At 35.7% G+C, this 22,992-nt stretch overlaps 3 protein-coding genes and 1 long non-coding RNA gene across 6 annotated transcripts; 2 read left to right on the top strand and 2 right to left on the bottom strand.

The window, feature by feature from the left end:
• Positions 1-1,168: 1,168 nt before the first annotated feature.
• LOC121217783 (uncharacterized) lies at positions 1,169-2,653 on the bottom strand. The gene is made up of 2 exons (XR_005913991.1): positions 2,488-2,653; positions 1,169-1,450 (listed from the first exon to the last, which is right to left on the bottom strand). It is a non-coding gene; the product is annotated as an uncharacterized lncRNA (long non-coding RNA).
• A 3,803-nt stretch (positions 2,654-6,456) lies between these two features.
• Positions 6,457-9,555, top strand: LOC107905466 (BEL1-like homeodomain protein 11). 3 transcript variants are annotated; one of them, XM_041094062.1, is made up of 5 exons: positions 6,457-7,513; positions 7,627-8,448; positions 8,550-8,932; positions 9,022-9,082; positions 9,179-9,555. In XM_041094062.1, exons 2-5 carry the CDS (start codon positions 7,672-7,674, stop codon positions 9,335-9,337), a joined length of 1,380 nt encoding a protein of 459 aa, XP_040949996.1. In that variant the 5' UTR covers positions 6,457-7,513; positions 7,627-7,671; the 3' UTR covers positions 9,338-9,555. The 3 variants fall into 3 exon arrangements, with proteins under 3 accessions (XP_040949996.1, XP_016687614.1, XP_040949995.1); XM_016832125.2 differs by having other exon boundaries at positions 6,458-6,926; XM_041094061.1 differs by having other exon boundaries at positions 6,458-6,926; positions 7,590-8,448.
• Positions 9,556-10,727: 1,172 nt separating this feature from the next.
• On the top strand, positions 10,728-13,740 carry LOC107905467 (probable ubiquitin-conjugating enzyme E2 18). The gene is made up of 6 exons (XM_016832126.2): positions 10,728-11,043; positions 11,194-11,297; positions 11,394-11,496; positions 11,663-11,726; positions 13,243-13,331; positions 13,435-13,740. Exons 1-6 carry the CDS (start codon positions 11,014-11,016, stop codon positions 13,528-13,530), a joined length of 486 nt encoding a protein of 161 aa, XP_016687615.1. The 5' UTR covers positions 10,728-11,013; the 3' UTR covers positions 13,531-13,740.
• Positions 13,741-16,854: 3,114 nt separating this feature from the next.
• On the bottom strand, positions 16,855-21,632 carry LOC107905468 (cytokinin dehydrogenase 5). Its single transcript, XM_016832127.2, has 5 exons — positions 20,631-21,632; positions 20,119-20,246; positions 19,514-19,789; positions 18,693-18,955; positions 16,855-17,698 (listed from the first exon to the last, which is right to left on the bottom strand). Exons 1-5 carry the CDS (start codon positions 21,229-21,231, stop codon positions 17,371-17,373), a joined length of 1,596 nt encoding a protein of 531 aa, XP_016687616.2. The 5' UTR covers positions 21,232-21,632; the 3' UTR covers positions 16,855-17,370.
• Between the last annotated feature and the right edge of the window lie 1,360 nt (positions 21,633-22,992).

Here is a 22,992-nt window from a genome sequence, read left to right as displayed (position 1 = left end):
AGTTTTGGTTGGAATAACGAAATTAAATGATATATTTGAATTAATAGAAATTTGATTTTTAAATATTATTTTGGTTAACCTAATTTTTATGGGTTTTTTCAATTTGTTTTAAACTTTTGATATGCATTAATTTGATATCCAATAGTTCTTTAATGTCTCTATTAAAGCGACAATTTATGGTTTATGTTAAGGATGCGTAGTTGTCCTTCTTAATAAGGTTCAAATATTTTTTTTAATAGTACAATGTATCTTATCATTATACTCAACTCTGATACTATTTTATATGAAATATTTAAATAAAATAACTAAAAAATATTTTAGTACAACTAGGATTCAATTGCTAAATAATTTTTTTATAAATATAATTTTAATATTGATTTTGATTTACATATGAGTGTGATAAAATCTACGTAAGTTCATAGAATTAATCAAAATTATTTTGGTTCAGTTAATTTACTCATAAAAGTTTTAAAATTTTAGTTATTAATGGAATTGATGAATTGAAGACACATGTGTAACACCCATTTATAACATAAGTGTTGGTGGGTGTAACACCCCTAACCCATATTCTTCGTCGGAACGGGGTTACGGAGCATTATCGGAGTTTACACATCAAATATAATTAAATCGTATCATTTACTATTTATATTCGAAATCTAACCTATTCAATCATAATATCCCTTATATGGGCCCTCAAGACCCAATTTATGCATTAGAAACAAGTCGGGACTAGATCGGGAACTTAGAGAATTTTTCGCGAAATTTCAAAATTTTTCTTAAGTGCAAGGGACACATGCCCATGTGGTCAAGCCGTGTGAGTGACATGCCCATGTCCCAAGCCGTGTGGGCATTTGAAGTGAGGCACACGGCCGTGTCCCAGCCCGTGTCCATACCCATGTAACTCTCTGACTTGGGTCGCATGGCCAGCCACACGCCCATGTGCTAGGCCGTGTCTCTGCCCTTGTGGACGAAAAATAGGTCATTTTCAGGCCAACTTTCTCACTCAATTTGCCTTTCACCTACAACATCATCCAAACACATTCACAAGCCAATTCATAACCCTCAAACCAATGCCAATACCAAGTTTTATGCATGACATATTATCTCATATGTGCAAGTGTTTAAACTTACCAATAACACATTTATGCTTATAAGCATACTTTATCAATTATGCTAATTCAAAACCATTTATCAATAGGTTTGTATACTTCCCATCATCTCACCATTTTATCACACATCAAACTTGATAAGGCTTTATATAATTACATCAAAATATGCCTTACACTAACCATTCCAATGGCTAGTTACAACCAAAATATTTCATCATTATGCCTAGCTTAGTTTATACATGCCATTATACCAAAAGTTAGCTTGCTTTATATACCGAGAAGTCTGAGGGATAATGTGATGTGTTTCCGACCAAATTTCAACATTCACGAGCTTTCGAGTACTATAAAACAGAGAAAATAAAACAAAGTAAGCATTTAATGGTTAGTAAGTTCGTATAACTAGAAATTTAACTTACCATTTATTTCCATTAAAGTAAACATACAAAATGCATCCAAGAAGTTTGGTTAATAGCCTAAACAACCAACTTCATCAAACATGTTAGTCATTGTAATTCACAAAATTGTCAAGAAACATGAATGAGCTCATCATATAATAACTTTTATATTCATATACTTTTCTTATCATATTTCCATACAACATGTACATTTTCATAACAAATCATCTCAAGTTCAGTTTGGCCCATGTCAGAACTTTGCCTGTTGAATTTATTTGAAATATCGATGGACACACATGTAGTACACTTAAAGTGTACAAAACTGTAATCCATCAATTCATATTCAGGGATACTCATTAGAGTACATAATTAGGAAGCACTTTCTCGAGCCATATAACGGGAAGCTCATGTGAGCCATGCAACATGAAGCTTATCTGGGCTATAACAGGAAACTCACAAGAGTTTAAAATAGAAAGCTCATGTGAGCTTAACAGGTAACTCCGAAGAGCTATTATCAGGAAGCTTCGGATAGCCATGTATTAGGAAGTTCAAGCAAGCCATATCAGGAAGCTCATTAAGAGTCATATATCGGGACGCTCATAAAGAGCTGCGGTATGTCCTCAATATATGCAGGATCCACACCGATCATATAATAGGACACTCACAAAGAGCTGCGGTATGTTCGCAACACATGCAGGATCAATACCGATCAGGATGCTCGCAGAAACCATATAACGAAAAGCTTGAGAGGACTTATAACATGATGCTCTTTCGAGCTATGGTGTGTCCACAACATATGCAGGACCACAACCAATACGAGAAATCCTGTATCCATCGAATTTCACTTATTCAAACGAGACTTATTACTTATCGGGCATTATTGAACATGTGATCAGTTTCATACACAAGACATTTATATAGTTCACATATACAACATTCAGTTCAAACATATTAATATACATAATTTAGTTACACGAACTTACCTCGTCACTTGCTTGTATATGATTTTCTACTAATTCGACACTTTTTATTTTCCTCGATCTAACTCCTTATTTGATCTTTCCAGATCTATATAAACGAATTTAACATCAATTTAACACATTTCATATTCAATTCAATCCAATTTACATCTTAGGCAAAAGTACCATTTTACCTCTATACTTTTGATTAATTCTAATTTCGTCCCTAGGCTCGGAAAATGAAATTCATGCAATTTAATCCTTATTCCAAGCCTAGCCGAAATTTTTATATAACAATAACAGTCCATGTATTTCAAAAAAATCAAAAATTTTCCATGAATTTTACATCTTTTCAATTTAGTCCCTAGATCACAAGTTCATGAAAATTTTATTTACAAGAGTTGTTTATCTATTAATAACCTTTAATTTTCTACCATAAATTTCAAAATTTCAGCATACTCATCCATTAAAAAAATTTAATACTTTGATAACTTTGTAAATTGATCCCCAAAATAGATAGATTATGTTATTACGATTTCAGCAATGTAAAAATTACTAAAAACTGAACATGATTACTTACCCAATAAAGCTTGCTTGAAGTTCTTTCTCTTAGCTAGGGTTTCCATAAAAAATTTTGGGGAAGATGATGATATAAAATGATATTTTGTCTTTTAATTTAATTATCATCTTTTATTTTTCCACTTTCCAATTTAGTCCTTTTCTTTTCTTAAATTTCCTTGGATGAATCATCATAAATATTTACTAACTTATCTTAATGGTCTATTTGCCTTATAAGGACCTCAAAATTTGAATATCATATCTATTTAATCCCTTTAGCTACTAGAATTCAACTTTTGCTTTTCATGCAATTTGGTCCTTTTATCAATTAAACATGTAATTGGTAAAATTTTCTTAACGAAAATTTCACGTGTCATTCCTATCATAATGCAAACCATGCAATACTATTAAAATAATTTTTCTTTTTGAATTGGATTTGTGGTCCTGAAATCACTATTTTGACTTCACTGAAAACGAGTTGTTATAACAGGCGTCGAAACAACCAAAAATCACTATTAAACGAGTCCATAGGGATTGGATATTATAATCAACTTCCGCGTTTAACTTGTGATCAGAATTTTTGTCGTGGCAAAAATCATGCCCACGACTCCAAACGAACTTGCTGAAAAATAAACAAACAAATTAGAGGAGTTTTGAAAATTTTTTAGAAAGTAAATAGTCGAAACAACATAAATAAATAAATAATTAATATTGGAAATATATTTAAATCGGGAAATAGATTCAGATTTTTGTAAACAGAGATAATAAGCCTTAGCCCTAAACTCGGTGAATTCCAGATTTTTGAATCGATCCTTGAAAATTAATCTTCTCCTCCGAACAATAAGCTGGTTATAGCAGTTAAGAACGTTCTAACCACCAATTCTTCCTCTCGTAGTTGGTCCTGATACGACCTGCAAACCAACCCTTACCGATTAATTAATCGAGATACATGTGTTCTCAATTCAAGATCTTGACAGCCTTGTGCTCTGAAGAACTCAACTCAGATTAACGGCCTCAACCGCATGAGCCGTTTAAACCCGATCACTTCTCCCTTGATTTGTTCTCAGAGATTCGAATATAGCACGACCGACTCGTTTCTCCATCTGTTCGCAAACATGACTCCAACCCAACATGCACTTTTTGACTTGAAATCGAATTAATTTTAAGGGATGAGTTGTCAATCCCGATATTTAGGAAAAATGTGAATACCAATTGGAAGGATTTTTAGTATGGATACATATCTCATGATTTTCGACTGGAAAGAACACCGACCTAAAGCTAATATGGAATTTAGTGAAGCATGAATTTAACCATGCTTCGGTTGGCTATGGATTGTATTTGAATGAAAATGGTGGAAATTGAAAAAGGAAAGGACTTGAAAGACAATTAAACAAATTTTGAAAGAACAAAAAATTGAAAATGAAGTAAAAATGCTACGCACCAACTTTGAGGAAAAAAAATTCTATTTAATTCCAAATGAAAATCAAGTGCAAAACATAATGTGTTTTTTCCAAGCCACCTTAAAGCTCTATTTATATACATAATATTTACTAAATTTGGCTTTAACTACTCAACACATAATTAAAATTTAATAAAAAATAAAATCAGATTTTTTTTTTCTAATTTTGGCTTTTATAAATACAAAAGAATCTGATGAGTCATTGGCTTTTTCCACATTTTTTATTCGACCTCACTTTATTGATTGTGTTGCAATTTGGTCATTTACTGTTCGTTTTTGACTCATAGCATCCCATTTGTATCCCTGACAAGATTAAAATATAAAACCACTAATTCAACAAGGATCAATTAAAAAATTAACCGAATTAAACACAAAAAGTCATGCAAATTAACATGTTATCAGGTGTAGTAGGAATATACATATCATATGTAAACCGATAAAAAGTGTTGAAAGTCCCATATTGCTTGCCTCAAGTGACATATTTTATTAAACCCTTTACCTTACAAACGGGTTTGAATCTCTCTTTTAAGTATAAAAAATATTTTGCTGAATAGGGATTCTTAACGTTGATGTGTGATATTTTTGAAATAACTGTGATTACGAATAGCTAGTAGAGAAGCTAGTTTGAATGTATTATTTACAGATAAGTACGCATGTACATTTTGTCATATCGATGCAGACTTGAAGAAACGTGGTAAGCATGGTACCATTATCAAACGCCATTGAATGTGAAACGTTTCAATTCATTTCTGCTTGTTCTATCTGTTAGTTCTTGAATGGTCACACTCACAGATGCTAATCTAAGTTAATATAAACAGCTAGGAGACGTTCATGATTATATTAGCCTGACTGTTGATGGGTTCATATATACATGTGTGTTGTATTCGTGGACCATAGCTGTATATCTTGCTAATCAACTCGATACCCCCTTTTCGTATACCTGCAATCTGAATGGACTTGTGCTTCAAACATGTTCCTCATTTTCGCATCTTCCTTTGCATCCATACATATTGGCTAATATTATCACCCCATCCTTGATGTTTATACTCACCATAATTGATGTCTATCTACTTTTTGATTGGATGTTCGTTTTTGGTTCAAGTGTGCACTTTGCAGTGGGTACCTCTGAATCATATGCAATGGTTTCTAAAACAATGATACACATTTTTTATGCTTTTTCCCCTGACAACTAATATGATTTCTCTCAGCTAAAATGCTCGATTTATGGTAATATTTTCCCCGTTCAAGTTTCAACGTATTTGGGTCAACTATCGAGGTACTTATAGCTAGGTACTTACAGCTATATGGAACCTAGCAAAGCTATAGTTTCCAGTTTCCAGTTTCCATCTATTGTAATGTAACCTAAGGCAACATGTTGAGATTAAATTAGTGCCTTCTTGACGATGTCTGTTCCCAGCTACTTCCCAAGTTAAGATGAATGCGGTAATTTACTGGGTCAAGGCCATAAGCCATGCAACATCTTTGTTGTTGTTTTTTTTAACTCCTGCAATCTTATTATTCAAGCTTTAACTTATAAAAGTAGTAAGTGTGGGCATTTCAGGTCCCCCCAAAAAGAACTACAGGGTTACGGAAGCAGAGGGCGACAACTGAAGGAGGCCAAAGGAACAAAGTTACAATCATTACTGAAAACATACAACAAACAGACCAGCCCAAAAGATCAACCCCCACACACCCAGAATAAATCTTATCAGCTCACAAAACCAAATTGAATTACCAGCCCTTTTGGCGGTTTGGGCCCCCCTCCCCCCCCCCCCCTCTGTCTATCTCTATGACAGCATCAGATACCTTTTTTTTCGTGCATGTCCTCGAAAGATTGTGGCTTTCATTGTCATTTCAACATCTCTATGCATGAATACAACAGCTAATATCAGGAAAAAAGTTAGATATTCCAATACGGTTTACGCTTTACAGACTCACAAGCAAACAATCTTAAAACTGGGAGTGTGCAAAAGACAGCTCACTTTTTCTCCTCCTTTTGCAGATTACAGCAGCAACGCTACACACAGCAGAATTTAACATATTGGTAGAGCTCACCTTGTGTGAACGAGCGAGCGAGAGAGAGAGAGAGAGAGAGAGAGAGAGAGAGTTTACACAGTTTTTGAGCTCAAACTACTTTTGAGTCTCCCAAAGAAATGTAACTGCAGGCATTAAAGCTGAAGGATTGATGCTTTTGCTTGTTTTATAGTCAGGGAAGAAGTCGGGGACCATCTTTCCCTGACGTCTTATTCATTTCTTCTCAGCCAATTAGCTTTGCCTTTTTGAAGAACTAGCAGAGGCCTATGAATCTATAGGTCTAATAGGTTTTGGCTGCTTAGTATATTAGTCTATTAGACCTATTCTTTTTCTTTTTCCCCAGAGAAGTAAGATAAAAAGTCATTGTTTTCCTCTAAAGCCTTATTAACATTTGTTGCTACTATGAACAAAGGTACATTTGCAGTTTTCCACATTCAGATGGATGCTTTGTTACTTACTTTCCCTTCCATTTTTTATGCTTATTAAAGACAGGTTACTTCCATTATCTTTTTGGTTTTATTGTTAGTTAAAGTTAATCTATCCGAATCAGGTCTTCAGTTACTTACAAATGGCTCCTTAGTTTTTTTTTATTTCTTTGTCTTGTTTTCAGTAATACCATTCGTTTACTTCATTCCATCCATGCTTTTAACACATCACTTGGCTACATTATTTTTTACTGCATTTCCCCTCCCTTTCTCCTGGTTCCCATCAGCTTAGTTTTGAAGGGTTTTCTTTTCAAGGTTAAGTCTTGCTTACGGCTAGGGATCTTATTATGATCGCATGATTTGTGGCTTTAGATCTCGGCTGCATTGGGTGCAAAAGTCAGCACAGAGTTTCCATTTCAATTTTGTCAGCCATATTAATTCAGGTGGCCCTGTGTTTAATGCCCAGCAGCTTTCATATTTGTTTTTTGTCATCTGTTGATGAATATATCCACCTTGTTTCAAGCAGAGTCTTATCTAATTCCTAACTCGCTTTTAATGCTTTTCACGCGGAATGGTAATTTGCCTCTGCTTTTACTTTCCGTATGTATGTGTATGGCTCAATAATTCTAGTTGACTCACTGTTCTTCCAGATTCTTGATAAATAATTTCTTCTCCTCGCATTTGAAGGTCAATTAGCGACTTTCAAAACCTTTAGCTTCCATTTCTGTCACTATGGTTTCCCGAGATTCACCTCCAAATCCAACTTCCAGTATGCTGCACCATTTTATCGTCTCGGATCCTATTAATAGCCGAAACCAATTCGGAGGTCAACCTTTTGATGCCTATGGCTCTACTTTGAGAGGCAACCACAACACATTTCCCCAGTCCCTTGGTTTATTGCCTACCATTCATTCTCTCGGGGAAAGAATGTCCAGATCGATGGATCTCCTTCCATCTCCCATTGTCACTGATGAATCAGATATTAGCCAGACCAGACACTTGATGGACCTTCTTGGAGCAGCTAACGAGACCAACCACCAAACCCAAAGGCTGTCACTATCTCTCGGTTCTCACATGCTTGATCCTTCCTTAAATTCTGGTATTACAAGTCCTAGTTACTTGCTTTCCAGGGCTGAAGATAGAGAAGCTTGTAATCCAGGCGTGGGAAACTTAAGGGATGACTACAATTTCACAGTTAACACATTTGCTTCACCTTCCACCTCACTGCACCGATCCCTATTGACTACGTATGGAGCAGCAGAATCATTTGCCACTGCTATAGTGAATTCGAGGTATCTAAAGCCAACTGAGTCCCTCCTACATGAACTTGTCAATATTGGTGGCAAAAATGTCGACGAAAATTTCTTTGGGAAGTTATATCTAGGCGACAGAGGAGGAAATGCAAGACTTTCCTCTGAACTAAAAGCAGAATTCTGCAGTAATGAGATGCTATTGCCCGAAAACGAGCTCCGAATTAGGCTTGCAAAGCTGATTGGATTACTGGAGGAGGTTAGCATGATCCTGTTGGATGTTCTGTTGTGTTTACTCGTGTTTTAACTAAAAAATTACTTGAATTTTACTTCATGAATTCGTTACTATTTCATCCCCAGGTTGAGCTCAGATATGAGAAATACTACCAGCAAATGGAAGAAGTGGTTTCATCATTCGAGTCGCTAGCTGGTTTAGGAGCAGCAAAGTCGTACACTGCTTTGGCACTCCAAGCAATGTCCAGGCATTTTGGAAATCTAAGGGATGCCATAATATCTCATATTAATGTTATCAGAAGAAAGTTTTCGCACGATTTACCGAGAATCAACCGGGGATTGTCGCAGCTTAGCCTGTTCGATAGAGATTCTAGGCAGAACCGACAGTCCCTTCAACAACAACTTGGAATGATCCCAAGGCAAAGGCAAGCTTGGAGGCCTATTAGAGGATTGCCAGAAACCTCCGTAGCCATCCTTCGTACCTGGCTTTTCGAACACTTCCTTCACCCGTAAGTGCATAATTTGAGTTCAACCACTTTCTGCATTTGAGTCGATGTAACACAAAATTCTTACCATTTTGTTGCATGGTTCTTAACAGTTATCCAACAGACTCGGAGAAGCTAATGTTAGCATCACAGACAGGCCTGACCAAGAATCAAGTATGATCCCTTCTATCCATTTGCATCTGCTCAATTGATGATTTATTTCTTTTTAATCCCAATATTTTGGTGCTTGTTATCATTGTCAAAATTCAGATATCAAACTGGTTTATAAATGCTCGAGTTCGATTGTGGAAGCCTATGATAGAAGAAATGTACAAAGAGGAGTTTGAAGACTCTCCTCAAGATTCTGATCCATCGTTTGCTAGCAGTTCCATGGGCAGGGAGGGGATCACTGATCAAGCTGAGGATTGAAGGGATAGCAAACATCACTTTTAAATAGATTGATTCTGTAACCAAGATTCTTAGGCTTAATCAGATGGTTGACAAATGACCTTTCAGCATTTGATATGAAAATAATTAGACTCCAAATACATCTTTTGAAGCTTAATGGTGGAACTGTGGAGTTTACCTCTCTTATATATATTTTCTCACGGCATGATATGGAATTCAAAGTTCTGGGGGCAGTTAAATTTCGTGCTTCTTGTAAAACAAAACTCAAGTTTTACTGCAAGAAGAAATGATAGAAATGAAAGACGGAAATGTATTTTATACTATTTAACGGTTTAACTTAATCATACAATGTGGCAACTTGTAGAAAAGAAATCAATAATTCAATTTATGATAATTTTCATCTAGATATTCTTAAAAAAAAAATAGCTTCAATGGATTAGAATAAATTAAAAATATCTTTGTTACTTTTAATTTTATTAATTCTGTATCGAAATATATTCAAATCATACCTTAACTCTTTTATCCAAATAAATCCATTCTACCAATACCTTATCTTAAAACCTTATTTTTTTATTTCACTCCACACCTTAGGGTTCATTACCATAATCTATCAAAATATATTATATAACTTAATTATTTAAACTGATATGATTCATCCAAATTTAAAATATTTGTAACGCCCAACTCCATACCAGTTACATCTAATCCTTAGGTTATAGCAATTTTACCCAATTAACGGAAAACAATATCATCCACGAGATAATGGAAATATTTGATTAAAAAACATCATGATGACTTTTTCTTTTTGATGGTTATTAGCTGATAATAATTTAACACAATTTCATAAGCATAAGGAATTTAAAATTATGATTTTTTTATTTAGATGTAAAAAATAAAAACGATAATATAATTTAATTAAAATATAAAATGTTTTATCAATTAAATTGATATCCAATACACTAATTATATCGTACATTTAAATAATAATGTAGATTTATTTGATTGTTGTGATTGAGAAACAAATCTATAAGATAAAAAGACTGCTTGGTAAAATTGTATTTTTATTCATTTCAAAATTAATAATTTAGTTTGAATAATCTTTTTGTTTTAATTCTCTGAAAATTCATAATTTAAAATAAATCCTAACACAATTTCTAACTAGGTCTAAAAAGTACCATTAAAAGATTACTTTTCTTTTTCCAAAGCAAGAAATCCAACTCATCAATTTAAACAAACAGAATTAAATATGATTAATTAAACTGAATATATGATTGATTATAACTTTTTCTTTGTAAAATAAAAGAATTGTCGACCCAAAAAAGAAAACAAAAGTACAAATTGTAACGGAAGGAACCTTACCGAATCCTATACCCACTTTCCCCAAGTCCTCGTGATTGGCACGAATTACCTCCAAATGCAAATGCCCAATGCCACGCGGGAAGATCACAATGTTTCATATACAAGTGTGTCCAATAATCTAGAGCACTAAATTGTTCATCGTCTGATTCAGTAACATTTTTCTACCAAAATTTCCACCAATCATAATCCACATTTATTTCTCCTCCAAATATTAAAAAAAAAAATCAGTACCCGTATTTTAGTACAGATTTTTTCCCTTCTCAAAGTATATAAAATTGAACAGACGGCACCGTCTTTGTCTCTCCTTTTCTTTTTCCTCGCTCTCTCGCACGGAAGCCATGACTAGCTCCTCCACTCATTCACGCAAGGTTTGTATGTCTCTTTGTTTTTCCGATTTAATTTCGTTATTTATTTGTCCACAATTTTGGGTTGCGTCTGTCGGATTACTTCTCCTTATTTGTTTTTTTATATTTGTTGATTTTTGTGACTATATATTTTTGGAGATGCTTTTTGCGTAGGCTTTAAGCAAGATCGCATGTAATAGACTTCAGAAAGAGTTAGTGGAGTGGCAAGTTAATCCACCTGCCGGATTTAAGCACAAAGTAACTGATAATCTCCAAAGGTTTTGTTCACTCTTTCAATTAATCTCTTTTCTTTTTTTAATCGGGGATTAATTTGGGAATTTAGTCTCTAATTTGTTGTGTCTTTTTGTGGAAAGATGGATAATCGAAGTCAACGGAGCCCCTGGAACGATTTATGCCAATGAAACTTATCAGCTTCAAGTTGATTTTCCTGAGCATTACCCTATGGAGGCACCCCAGGTATCATCCTTTCTCTTTGCTTTCCCTTTTTGTTTTGTCGAGTAAAGTGTGAAATTGGAAAGATAAAGTGAGACTGACAATTGAATTTGAACGGAATCATTTATTTGACTTCACGATTGCTGTTGTATTTTATGATGATTATGATATTCTTTTGTTGATTGATCAGGTGATTTTCATCCCTCCGGCTCCTCTACATCCTCACATTTATAGCAATGGACATATTTGTTTAGGTATGTTTATACCACTCGTGATTTGTATAGTTATATTGTTGTATCCCTTGTTGCTAACCGCACTTAAGTTTTAAACAGCTAGTCTTTCTAATCTTGCTTCTTGCTGCTTGAAATTGGTATGATGTTACCAGTTGACTGGTAATGATGTTTTTGGGAAATTTGCTTGTAACCATAAATGCAGTGCTTCCTGACATATTGCTTTGAGTTTCCTGTCACCGTCTGTCACCCTCTTATGATCTCATCTTTATGAACCGACAATAGATTTTTGTAAAACAAAAATCTGATTCTGGTAATAGATTTGAAGAACTGGCATATTGGATGATTGGAAGGTCCTCTAATGTGTCAATGAAATAGTGTACGGCCGTTGCTTTCATTGGATGTCAACATAATTAAATGATGGATATGTCTACTTTATCATTATTATTTGTTAATTGTAGTTCTTTAGCAAATTATTTATACTTTGGATCTTAACACTCCTGCTGTGCTGTTTTCATTTTTATCGTTCATTTTTCTACTCAAGATGTGATTCTATTAAGATTTGATCAAAATCATTGCATAGATTTTTGGCGCTGAAGGCTTTCTGAGTCAACATCACTAAATATTATAGCCCTGCAGAGTGATGTGATAATCTCACTCAATTTTTTCATTCCGAGGTGACTAGCTAGAGAAATTATAAAATTTTCTGTTTGTCCTATACTTGGAGACATATAGTCTATAGTACAATACTGGTTAAGGGAGATGTGTCAGAGAGATTGTTTGTCCACATGATGGAAATATTAGTAGAAATTAAAAGGTTCTAAGAGAGATTCAGCATAATTTCTTTCATAGCGTCAAATTATTGGTAAGGTTCTTGTTTTGAGTAATTCATCTGAGTCTTGGGTGAATGTTGACCGACTAATGTTGTATCACAAGCGAGTAAATTTTGGTTCATTTAAATGTTTGTCTTTTTTGTCTTTGGGCTCTAGTTGTGATCTTCAAGGCGTTGATGATTTTTGTAAGTCTCATGTCCACGTTTGACATTTTTGTCCTAACTCTTCTTTGTATAGATGTTTTGCTTAATTGTAAGCCTTCCTGGCGTTAAAGAATCTGTTATGGGTTCTGTTTCGTTCATGGATTAGTATTTTATTTTCAATTTTTCCTCGGTGTTTGTGCTCCATGTGTGTGTGTGTTTTCGTGTTAGTCAAGCTTCTGCTGCTCTCATGTTATTTTTTTCGTGGTTAGCCTTAGAGAATAGCATGATCCACATAACACTATATGGGAAATGCATATGATATAATGATAATGAAACGTTATTGTGCTATCTCATGTATGCATTTAGAACGAAATAGGCTGCAGGGGGGAAAAAGCATTGCAACTTGCAAGAGTTAATAAAGAAACAATTTGGTACACCGAGTTTAAAGATAATGTATAAAAACAGTAAAGGTTACCAGGCCATTAATATCTGTTTTGTAGCATACTTTTCCCTACAAATGTTGCAAATCGTGTAGCTGACCAACACTAAAATCATATGTTGTAGATATTCTGTATGATAGCTGGTCCCCGGCTATGACTGTCAGTTCCATTTGTATCAGCATCCTCTCCATGTTATCAAGCTCAACTGTGAAGGTTTGTTGAAACTCTTATTGTGTTGGCCATTTGTTTTTGTTCTCCTAGATCTTGTCTTATCAAGTGAAAGCTGAAATACTGAATTCACTTTGTCATAATGCAGCAACGGCCAACTGATAATGATCGATACGTTAAGAACTGTCGGAATGGGAGATCTCCCAAGGAGACGAGATGGTGGTTCCATGATGATAAAGTGTAATATTTTAGAACTGTTATTTATCTCTTATAACTGCGAGGGTTTCATCAGGAGAGATGGGAAAAGGATGGCCCTCCCTAAATGCTGTGGTAATCTTCTAAATTTGCCTTTGTTGCTGTGTATGAAATTGTGAATCAAACATAGATTTAATTTGAATGTGGCTGCCTCCTTCAAGCAGCGGAGTCGGAAATCCAATATAAACCTGTTTCCTAATCATGTTAGACACCCATTTGTCAAATCATGGTAGGGGTGCATGGGAGGACCGTTAACGTAATAACATTATTGCATGTTGATGATGAAGTAATTGAATGTGCGGCTAACTCATGCTGTTGATAATGTCTATGGAGAGTTAAAGCCCGCAGCATAACTGCATGAAACTCAATTTTGTGTTAAATCTATATGTCTGTCTCTACTATCTCTAATCTATTATTAAGTCTAAATTATTAATAATTTGATTAAGTTGGTGTTACGAGTTTTTAACCTATTAAATCGCCAAAAGTCTATTTCTTTTTATAAAGCAAGAATGTTATTTTAGAGTATTTATATATTTTTTTCATATTTGATAAATTTAGAAAAAGATATGCACGGAATTGTGATATTAATCATTTTAATTTTATCATTTTAATCAAAATCACATTTTAATTTTTATTTAAGTGTTTTTATTAATTTAAGTTGAACTCTGATGGGGGTATTTTTTGTGGCTATTTAAAATGAAATATGCCGCAATTAAATAGTAACTGATTTAAATATTACTTCGTATTGTATGCCTCCTTAGCTGAAAGCTGTCCCGTAAAAATCTTGTGCCCAGTCTGTTCCTACTTGATACCTTGCGGTTGGGGGATGAATAATTTTTTAGCTCACATCGTGGTCCTAACTTTAATCTATAAAATGTAATGAAAGAAATAAGAATTTAACATTCATATCCAACTGACGGGAAGTGATTGGCTCCTATAATCTTTTCTTTAGGTAAAAAAAATGAAATTGTTAGAACCGAATATTATCTATTCATTTGATTCATGAATTTTTATTTTTAAATGTTTTATATAACATTTTATATTTTTTAATAATTTAAATATTCATATTTATAAAAAATTAAAAACTAATTATAATTTATTTAAATATAGAATTCAACTTCATTTAGATAATTATGATTATTTAACTTGTCAAATATAAAATATATTTAAATAATAACATAACTTAAATTAGATCTGTTAATAGGTCGGGTTTGTCTAAAGTAGGAATGCTTGGACAAAAAAATAGGCTTGGTAAAAAATGACCTACTTAGAAAACGGGTTGGGCCTTCGGTAAGATTTTTTTGCTCAAGCCCGACTAGAATTTGAAAAAAAAAAAGACATTGTTGTTTTGTTGTTGTTTTCCCATTGTTTGCTCTCATTTCACTATTATGTTACTATTATTTTATTGTTATTATTTGGATATTGTATAACTCTTATTTTATTGTTAATTTTATTACTATTTTAGAGGCATCTACTTATTAAGTTGCACTTATCTTAATGTTATTTAAGTATAAAATATATTTTTTAATTTATTTTCAATTTGTTAGAAAATATTTACTTTAATATTTTTAGTGTTTTTGATTTATTATATATTTTTATATAAAAAATAAAAAAATTAATACGGACCCGAGTTTTTCAAGCTGAGCTTGGGCAAAATATTAAGCTTGTTTTTCAGGCTGGGCCCAGGCCTAGATTTTGTTTAAAGCCCAGCCCATGGACAGGTGTAACCTAAATACAATAAAATTAAATAAAAATTAAACCGAGTAGTATGGTTGGAATCAGTTTCGAGACTTTGAATTTCCTTACTCAGCCCTAGATAACGGGCCAGTGATGGACAAATTACAAATTAGAATGTCTCAGTTGGGTTTAGATCTTATTCTTTAAAGTTCAGGCCCTGTAGGACGCTCGAGTTGGGTTTGGACCTAGTTTCCGATGAAAAACGTCGGAGTGATGCTGCCGCCTTCAACCGCCGTTTGCATCCTGCTTTATCTTCTCTAGTCTCTACACGGTATCGCCTTCAATCCTTTAACCCTAAACTTAGCCTCTCAAATTTAATCAGAATTCACCTAGTTGTTTGGCACAAATATTTTTCACACGACTTTTGTTTGTGGAAGTAAACCAAAGATATATGAGTGGTATCCAGGTGTTTGGCATCGGTGATCTGTGTGCTTCATGGTCCCTGTTAGCATTGGGTCGGCTCAATATTTCTGTCAATTATTTGGATAGTAACTAGCTCTGTTTCGTTTTCTGGTATTTGTGAGTGTGCAACATTCTGAAAGAAAAGAAGGCAGATGGTTTTATGCTATTATTGACAGTGACACCAAATGGCTCTATGGCCGTGGAAAGACTTATTATTGACAAGCTCCGGTTTTGCAAAGCCTGTTTGATTTAACAACCAAAAGCAGTCATTCTGTCATTGATGTTGTACCCTGTTTGTATCTTGAGTGGTTTGACCTATAAACTTAACCCTATGTGTGGAGATTGCACCAGTAGCTCGCCAATCACCGCCACATGGTGTAATATTACTTCTCCATTCCACCATTGTGCGACATTTGAAGGTCTGGTTCAGGCTATACAATTAAAGTACGTATGTATGATAGAGGATTGAGTAAGCATATGCCAAACCTTTTTTTAATCCAACATTTTTGGATGAAGTTTGTGCTAAATCTATTACCCCAGCGTCTCCTTGATTCACTTTGTGGATATTTCTTTAAACAATCCTTGCTTTAGTGATGAAGAAAACATGACGCGCATTGCAGGCAGTAACTACTTAAATTGGTGACTGAGCTAAAAGTAACTCAACGGAAAAAGAAAACGATATATTCACTCGCCTTAAGAAAATTTGCAAACAGAGTTGAGGCAGAGTATCCAAATTAGTGCCAATCATGCTGAGAGCCATTATATGTTTATGGCTCATAACTTTTTTGATTGAACAGGTAAAAATTCCAGTGCTAGACCATTTAATATTCTTTTTCACACTTTTAAACCTACCTGCAGTCCACTTTATTCTATTTCTTTTGTGTTTTTGTCTCTGTGGAGGGTAAAAACCAAAGTGATAGTCATTTTAAAAGTCACATTATCCGCCTACTGATTATGATAGGGAGGTATTCATCGCACGTTTCTATTATGTCATGTCTTACGAATTTTACAACTTCATAAAAGCTTTTTTTTTTTTTTTAATTTCTGATTTGACGTTGCCAATCCTCTCTGTGCTTGCAAGTGTGCCCTGGGAACGCGACAAAAGCTTGGGTCGGAATCAAGTGAATCCTGCAAGTAGAGGAAAAAAAATGGGAGAATCCAAGACAAAGATACATTGCAGATCATCCACTACTCTGTAGTGACTATGTCATCCATTTCAAACTTATGGAACTGCATATATAGAGCTAGTTCTATATTTACAGGTGTAAAAGAGAAGGGTAAAAAAACAGCAAATCGCCAATCCATGCTGGATATGGAACTGGAACCAGCAGTGTGAAGAAGCTGCAGACAAGATGCAGAAGGCTATCAGTTGGGGCGGTCGGGATCACGAGCACTGCTATATTACAATAACATCACATGTGCCCTGCAAATAGATACGGATGGATCCTCCTCTTTCCACTGTCTGCATCAAATTCCTCCCCGAGAAAGCAACTTCTCAACTGCACCAACTATTCCCTCTCTCTTCCTCATCACCTTTTTCTAATTTGTTAACCTTAATATCATCCATTAATTTTCCTCCTTGTCCCTGTGACGCCATTCTTTATCTACAGTACAACAAGAACAAGGATATTCCTAGGTCAGTAGTACGTTAATATGATCTGTTTCTAGCTTAGTTTTGAAAAAGCAGTGGTCATTGCCATGAAGCCATATTGGTGGGTGTGAAAATCTGTTGGCCTGAAGCCAAAATGTGCCTAGGGTCAAATTCCATTTTCAATCGATAGAACCGATCCCACTTATTTCTAAAGTGGTCCACCCACTCTTGATGTGTCGTGTAATGAGGTAAATACTGCTTCACTGTGATCCCAGCTTCATCACAGAATCTGAGAATCTGACGGTTCTGATTGGTTAGGTACTCCAGGCTATGGGTTTCCTCCCCATTATCCAAGGCTGATCTTAGCAATGCCACCAGGTAAAACACATCCTCATCCGGCGTAACCGCGGAGCTCCTATGGTCCCATCTGCACCATATTACAATAACATGCACGCATGAGCCCAATTGCAGCAAAAACCCCTTCTTCTTTTTTTTTTTGCATGGTAAAAAAAAGATGTTTTGGTAGAGCATTATGTGTGTGCATGAGGAAATGGTAGTTGAGATTTGATGGTTTTGAAGGAATCAAAGGGACCCAGGCATGGCGGGGTGATTGGTCGTTAACCTGTACTAACGGCCATGTTTCTGGAACTACCTTCTAACAAAGACATGGATAGTTCCCATCAGTGGCTCCCCGGGAGATGATCTTCTGACACGAGAATCTTCCCGCTTGGATCATCATCTTCATTACCGTCGATTTGTTGGGGTCAACAAAAGAGCTAAAGTGTTCAATTTTCCTACCTGGCTCTGCCTTTCATCTGTTGGCGTTGGGACTTGGGAGCATCTGCATGTTCCCCCACGTGTTTTCCTTTCTCAATTCACCACTCCTAATGTGTCATCATCTTTCGTCGGGACCACCATTATTGAATTACTCATGGTTCTACTTGATTTTTTTGTTTTTGTTTTTCACCACACCACCCACCCTCCTCTTTCATCATCTTCTATTCTACTTTCAACATGTGGAAGTGGAACCACGGAGTTACCTAATGAAGTAGATGCCTCTCCTTTTCAGAAAATGTGAACTTGAGTGTTTGTGAATTATGGGTGAGGATGATGGTTCCTACAAATACTCTAAAGTGAAAAGTTCGAGGCCAGTGGAATTACTCATCCCCAATTTTTTGCACTATATAGGTGGTTCTAAATATCAGGGTAGCTAAAAACCCTTAAATTTGTATAGCTTCATTGTATGTGAAAGTTTATATAGCGCCATGTCTAAGCTATGGTGGTGGTGAGCATGGGGTCATAAGAATTAAGAACCGAAGATAATTATATATATGCATGTTTCATGCATGGAGTGGATGTGGGTGTATAAAGGACATGAGGAAATGACATTTGATAAGGAGAGCATTGTCCAGAATTTTTACTTGTTTTTGTTCATCGGGTAGATGAGAATCGGTCCACTTGTTTTATTACCCAAAATACCCTTGAAGACTCCCTTGTCAAAGTCAGCAATCTTTGATTTGGGGACAAAGAGGTTTAGCCATGGGTGGGGAACCTCCCATAAACCTTTAGATCGGAGCTTCAACTCCGCTTTATGGACCCGGTCCAAGAAATCCACATACGGCATATCAGTTGTAAAGACGGATGCCGGTATGAAATTTAATTTCTTCAACAACGACTCTACTTCCTGCATTTCAGTCATCAACCAAAGCTTCGAGTTTAAAACATTAAAAGATATACCCGAAGTACCAAAAACCAAGAAAACCTTCCCCAAAGAGGAGTACAAAAAAGAAAAAGGCTGCCACCAAACCAAAACAGTTGCTTTTGTCAGGATAAGTTTAACTGCAATCAATTAATATTCAATTACCTCCGGAGAAAGAGATTAATTAGGAGGAGAATAATTTGGTGAGTCATAGACTGGAAGGCTCAGCTTTGTTAATATCTAAAAATATAATATTATACAATTATAAAGTAATGTTCATCAATCTTAATTAGGATTAGATTACACAAGATCTTGCATATGTATTGCATTATTATTATTTGGTTACAATATTATATTATTTTTTAAGTAGTCTTCGTAAAATATTTACTACCAGAGATAGATAGTGTGTATTTAATAATCTCATCAATCACATAAATCTAGGACTTTGGATTTACAAAATCCATTGACTTTGGATTGTATAAGAAAGTAATCCATATAAATTAATGAGAGCTGTGTCTGTGTGCAGTATATACATATATGTACCTGGTCGATGGTAGAAGCAGTAGATTCATGGTAGTTCTTGGCGATCTCCAAGCAATACAAAACGCCTCCATTAGGCTCAAGAGAAGAAATTTTGACAGGGTTGTGAGGGGAAAAGAAGGATGACCTCCAATTGTTGATGAGACCTTCATCTACAATAACGAAGCCTTCAACATAGTCGAATTTTTGGCTAGCTGGTTGTTCATGCAGTGAAATCAGATACTCTTGGTCCCTGGTAAAAGTCGAGAAATTGGAATACAGTACCCTGATCCACCTCACCTACAGTGGTTTAAAAGAAAAAGAAATGAAAGAGAGAAAACACCACGTTTAGAGGCGGAAAAAAACGACAAATCAACAACACTGCAGTTTCCAGCTTTTAGACACAGACAGCCGTTTGAAATGGGATTGAAAGGCTGAAAATGGACCCCTTTGCCACTTAGTTAGGTCATGAATGATACTTTGCCTTTTAGGTTTTGACAATAACTGGTACTAGGAAAATTAGAGAAGTCTCGCATCGCAATCTAGAACCAACCAGAAACCATTTTATACACAGTTATTAAAGTCTTTACATAAATAATGCTCAAAGACAAAGACAGCGAGATATATACCCTTTGTGGAGCTGGCTCAAGAGAAATTCTAGCTCTGGTGATTATTCCAAATTGTCCTAAACCGCCAAGAACAGCATGAAACATCTCTGAGTTTTGTTCTTCTGAGCATGTCAAAAGTTCACCTTTCCCTGTTCGCCAGATATATGTATAAAAGCTCCAATACAGTATAAAAACGTACCCCCAAACCCGTCGGCATACAAATGCAATGTCAACGGTTTTTTTTTAAAGTAAAAAGTGCAAAAAAATAATGATGCATGCTAAATATACCTAATATTTCTGTGCATGATGCTCAAGAGTCTATTGACAAGACTAAATAGTATTTCATATGCAAAAACAAACAGAAAAATTTTAAAGCCAGACAAAATCCATGCCACCACCAGACTTTGAAAGACATTAAAAGAAAATAATTTGACCTGGAAAAACCTAAACTCTTTGGAGTTAATTGTTTTACAAAATGGAAAAGGAACTGCGAGAAGAGAAAACGATCATGCAGAAAGTTAAAAGAAATTAACCTGTAACGACGTCGAGTTCGTGGACATTGCTAATTTGTGGACCATGATTGAAAGCTTGGCCACTAATTCCAGCATTTGACAACGTTCCACCAACAGAAAGGTACAAGTAATCCGTCCATGATTTTGGTGCGAGTCCATGCTGTAGGGTACTCCTCAACACATCTATCCAAAGCTCACCACCCCACACGTCCACGAACCTCTCTTGAGGCCACACTCGAGGATAAGGTGGTTTCCTCCCTGATGCCACCCCACTTCCTCCTATCGACCCACTCATCTGGACCACCACCCCGTTTGCGGTCTGAGCCTGTCCGTTTATAGAATGGCCGTGTCCCCTAGCTGACACGGTGAAGCCGAAATTTGACCCGTAGGCTGCTTTTACAAGTTGAGCTACGTCCTGAGAAGAAGCCGGATGCATGACAGCAAGCGGCGGCTGAGCTCCTGTGAGCAAGCCGAAATCGAGAGAAGCGGCTTTAACGTCGGTGGGGTCGACACTGAGTTGAGCGTCAACTCCCAGGAGGAGAAGCTCCGTGGGGTCCAAGGTCAATCCCACAGTAACAATCAATCTACAAATAGCGAATGTTAGAAGAAGCTTAGTTGCCATATCAAAGAAACAATTAATGTTGCTTCCGCTTGTTCTGGCTGCCGCAGTAAATATAGTTTCTTTAGAACAATGAAATGAAGATATAGCGAAAGAAAAAGATACAAGGAGTTGAAGGGAGGAAAGTGAAGGGAAGCCGGCGGAGAGTGATGAGAAAAGGAACAAAATCTTTGGTGGCAGAGTTAACGTAAGCCCAGATAACACATGCGCATGTATTTTCTGTTTGCCATTTTTTTTTTCTTTTCTACACGTTAAGTAGAGAGATAGAAATGGTGGGTTTCAAGGAAAAGGGAGGGAGGGAGGCGGGGTTGATGAAGAAGCGTCTGAGTTTGTGTAGAAGAAATTATAAATTATAACCTATGGAGTCTGATTATAGGTTGCCCGTTGATGTGTCTAGTATATGAGATACATGGAGGTTCTAAATTTATAAGACGAAAGGGTGGCGTGAGGTGGGGGGCCAGAAGGGGGACACGTGGCCCGTTCACGTGCGAGAAGTGGGAATACAGGTGGTGCTGAGAGGGAGAGGGTTATGGTGCGGGGTGCCCCCCTTCCCTTAGAAACCCCCTTGGAAGGGGAATAGGTGTGGGGCCCACTTAAGATACGGAGTATCGAGATGGGGTCACCAGCTGTGGATGCTTCACGTGGTTGCTGTTCAGCTCAGCTCAGCTCAGATGGAGCCAATGCCTCCTCCATCTTAGGGTGAGTTTGGATGGGCAATCGGGTGCAGTGCATTGAGTTTATTTTTTGTTTCACGTTATAATATCGCTATAGTGTCTAATCTCATCGTCATCGCTGTTTTTACACTAATCACAGGTAAATATACCGCCCATCCAAACTCACCCTTAGTCTTATCAATAAATAGTTGTTCACTTCCGTGTCATGCATCATCGACTCCCTCGCCCCTCTCCACTCAGCACCATCCCCGCCCTCTTAATTTCCAATTTTTCAAATACATACATACATATACTAATACCCGTAAAGATAAGATTCTCCTATTTCTAACTTGGAATTTAATGAAATACTTGTAATACAAGTCCAATCTGCTATTATTTGTGGTACTAGTCCTAATAACAATAATAATGTATGATATTTCTAATCATTCCTTTCCCCTGTGGAGTGTAACAAGGATAAACGACAAGTGGGGTGGTTGTTTTTGAGAATTTAATTTTACAGTTTTTGTACCCCAAGTCTTGTATGAAATTTGCCAATTTTGAGATGGGATTTTCATTTTACTATCATGTAATTTCCATATTAATGTATTGTTGGAATTAATCTGGGTCATCACAAGCAAGTAAGTACCTTTGTGGCAAACGAATTTGAAGTTGATGGTCCATGCTATATGGAATATTTAATCACGCACACTTTGCATGCCTAGCTTACATTTATTTTGTTTAATATCTGATAACTCTCGGTGTTTTTTCTTTGTTTTGTTTTGAGTACTTTTTACTTCATATTTTTTTCTTTAAAAGAATAGTTTTCTGCTTTAATATATACTTCAGGGATATTTATCACTTGCTACTGCTATACTCTATTGATATAAAATGTCTCTCACCCATGTCTCCAATTCCAACTTATGACTTCAAATTTGATTCAAGATGGGTTAATTTTTATATTGAAAATCCTTCTTCTTCTTTTTTTTTTTTTAAAATTCGTTTGATAAAGTTAACCTACTTTTCTTACTCAATTTCAAACTTGATTATATACTTTCGGCCAAAAATGATTAATTTCAATTTTCAATTGAGATTTCATTTCATTTTTTAGCCA

This window comes from Gossypium hirsutum, chromosome D05 (assembly GCF_007990345.1).
Source record: "Gossypium hirsutum isolate 1008001.06 chromosome D05, Gossypium_hirsutum_v2.1, whole genome shotgun sequence".
Lineage (NCBI taxonomy): Eukaryota > Viridiplantae > Streptophyta > Magnoliopsida > Malvales > Malvaceae > Gossypium > Gossypium hirsutum.
The sequence above is the reverse complement of the archived record's forward strand: the minus strand, read 5'-3'. Positions and strand labels throughout refer to the sequence as shown.

Coding starts and splice junctions, on each gene's coding strand:
- LOC107905467 (XM_016832126.2), top strand. CDS start 11,014: ATGACTAGCTCCTCCACTCATTCACGCAAG. Junction 11,497..11,662: donor ACCCTATGGAGGCACCCCAG/GTATCATCCTTT, acceptor TTGATTGATCAG/GTGATTTTCATCCCTCCGGC. Junction 13,332..13,434: donor TATCAAGCTCAACTGTGAAG/GTTTGTTGAAAC, acceptor GTCATAATGCAG/CAACGGCCAACTGATAATGA.
- LOC107905468 (XM_016832127.2), bottom strand. CDS start 21,231: ATGGCAACTAAGCTTCTTCTAACATTCGCTATTTGTAGATTGATTGTT. Junction 20,247..20,630: donor CGAACTCGACGTCGTTACAG/GTTAATTTCTTT, acceptor TCTGGCGAACAG/GGAAAGGTGAACTTTTGACA. Junction 17,699..18,692: donor TACCCGATGAACAAAAACAA/GTAAAAATTCTG, acceptor AATATGGTGCAG/ATGGGACCATAGGAGCTCCG.
- LOC107905466 (XM_041094062.1), top strand. CDS start 7,672: ATGGTTTCCCGAGATTCACCTCCAAATCCAACTTCCAGTATGCTGCAC. Junction 8,449..8,549: donor TGATTGGATTACTGGAGGAG/GTTAGCATGATC, acceptor TTTCATCCCCAG/GTTGAGCTCAGATATGAGAA. Junction 8,933..9,021: donor TTCGAACACTTCCTTCACCC/GTAAGTGCATAA, acceptor GGTTCTTAACAG/TTATCCAACAGACTCGGAGA.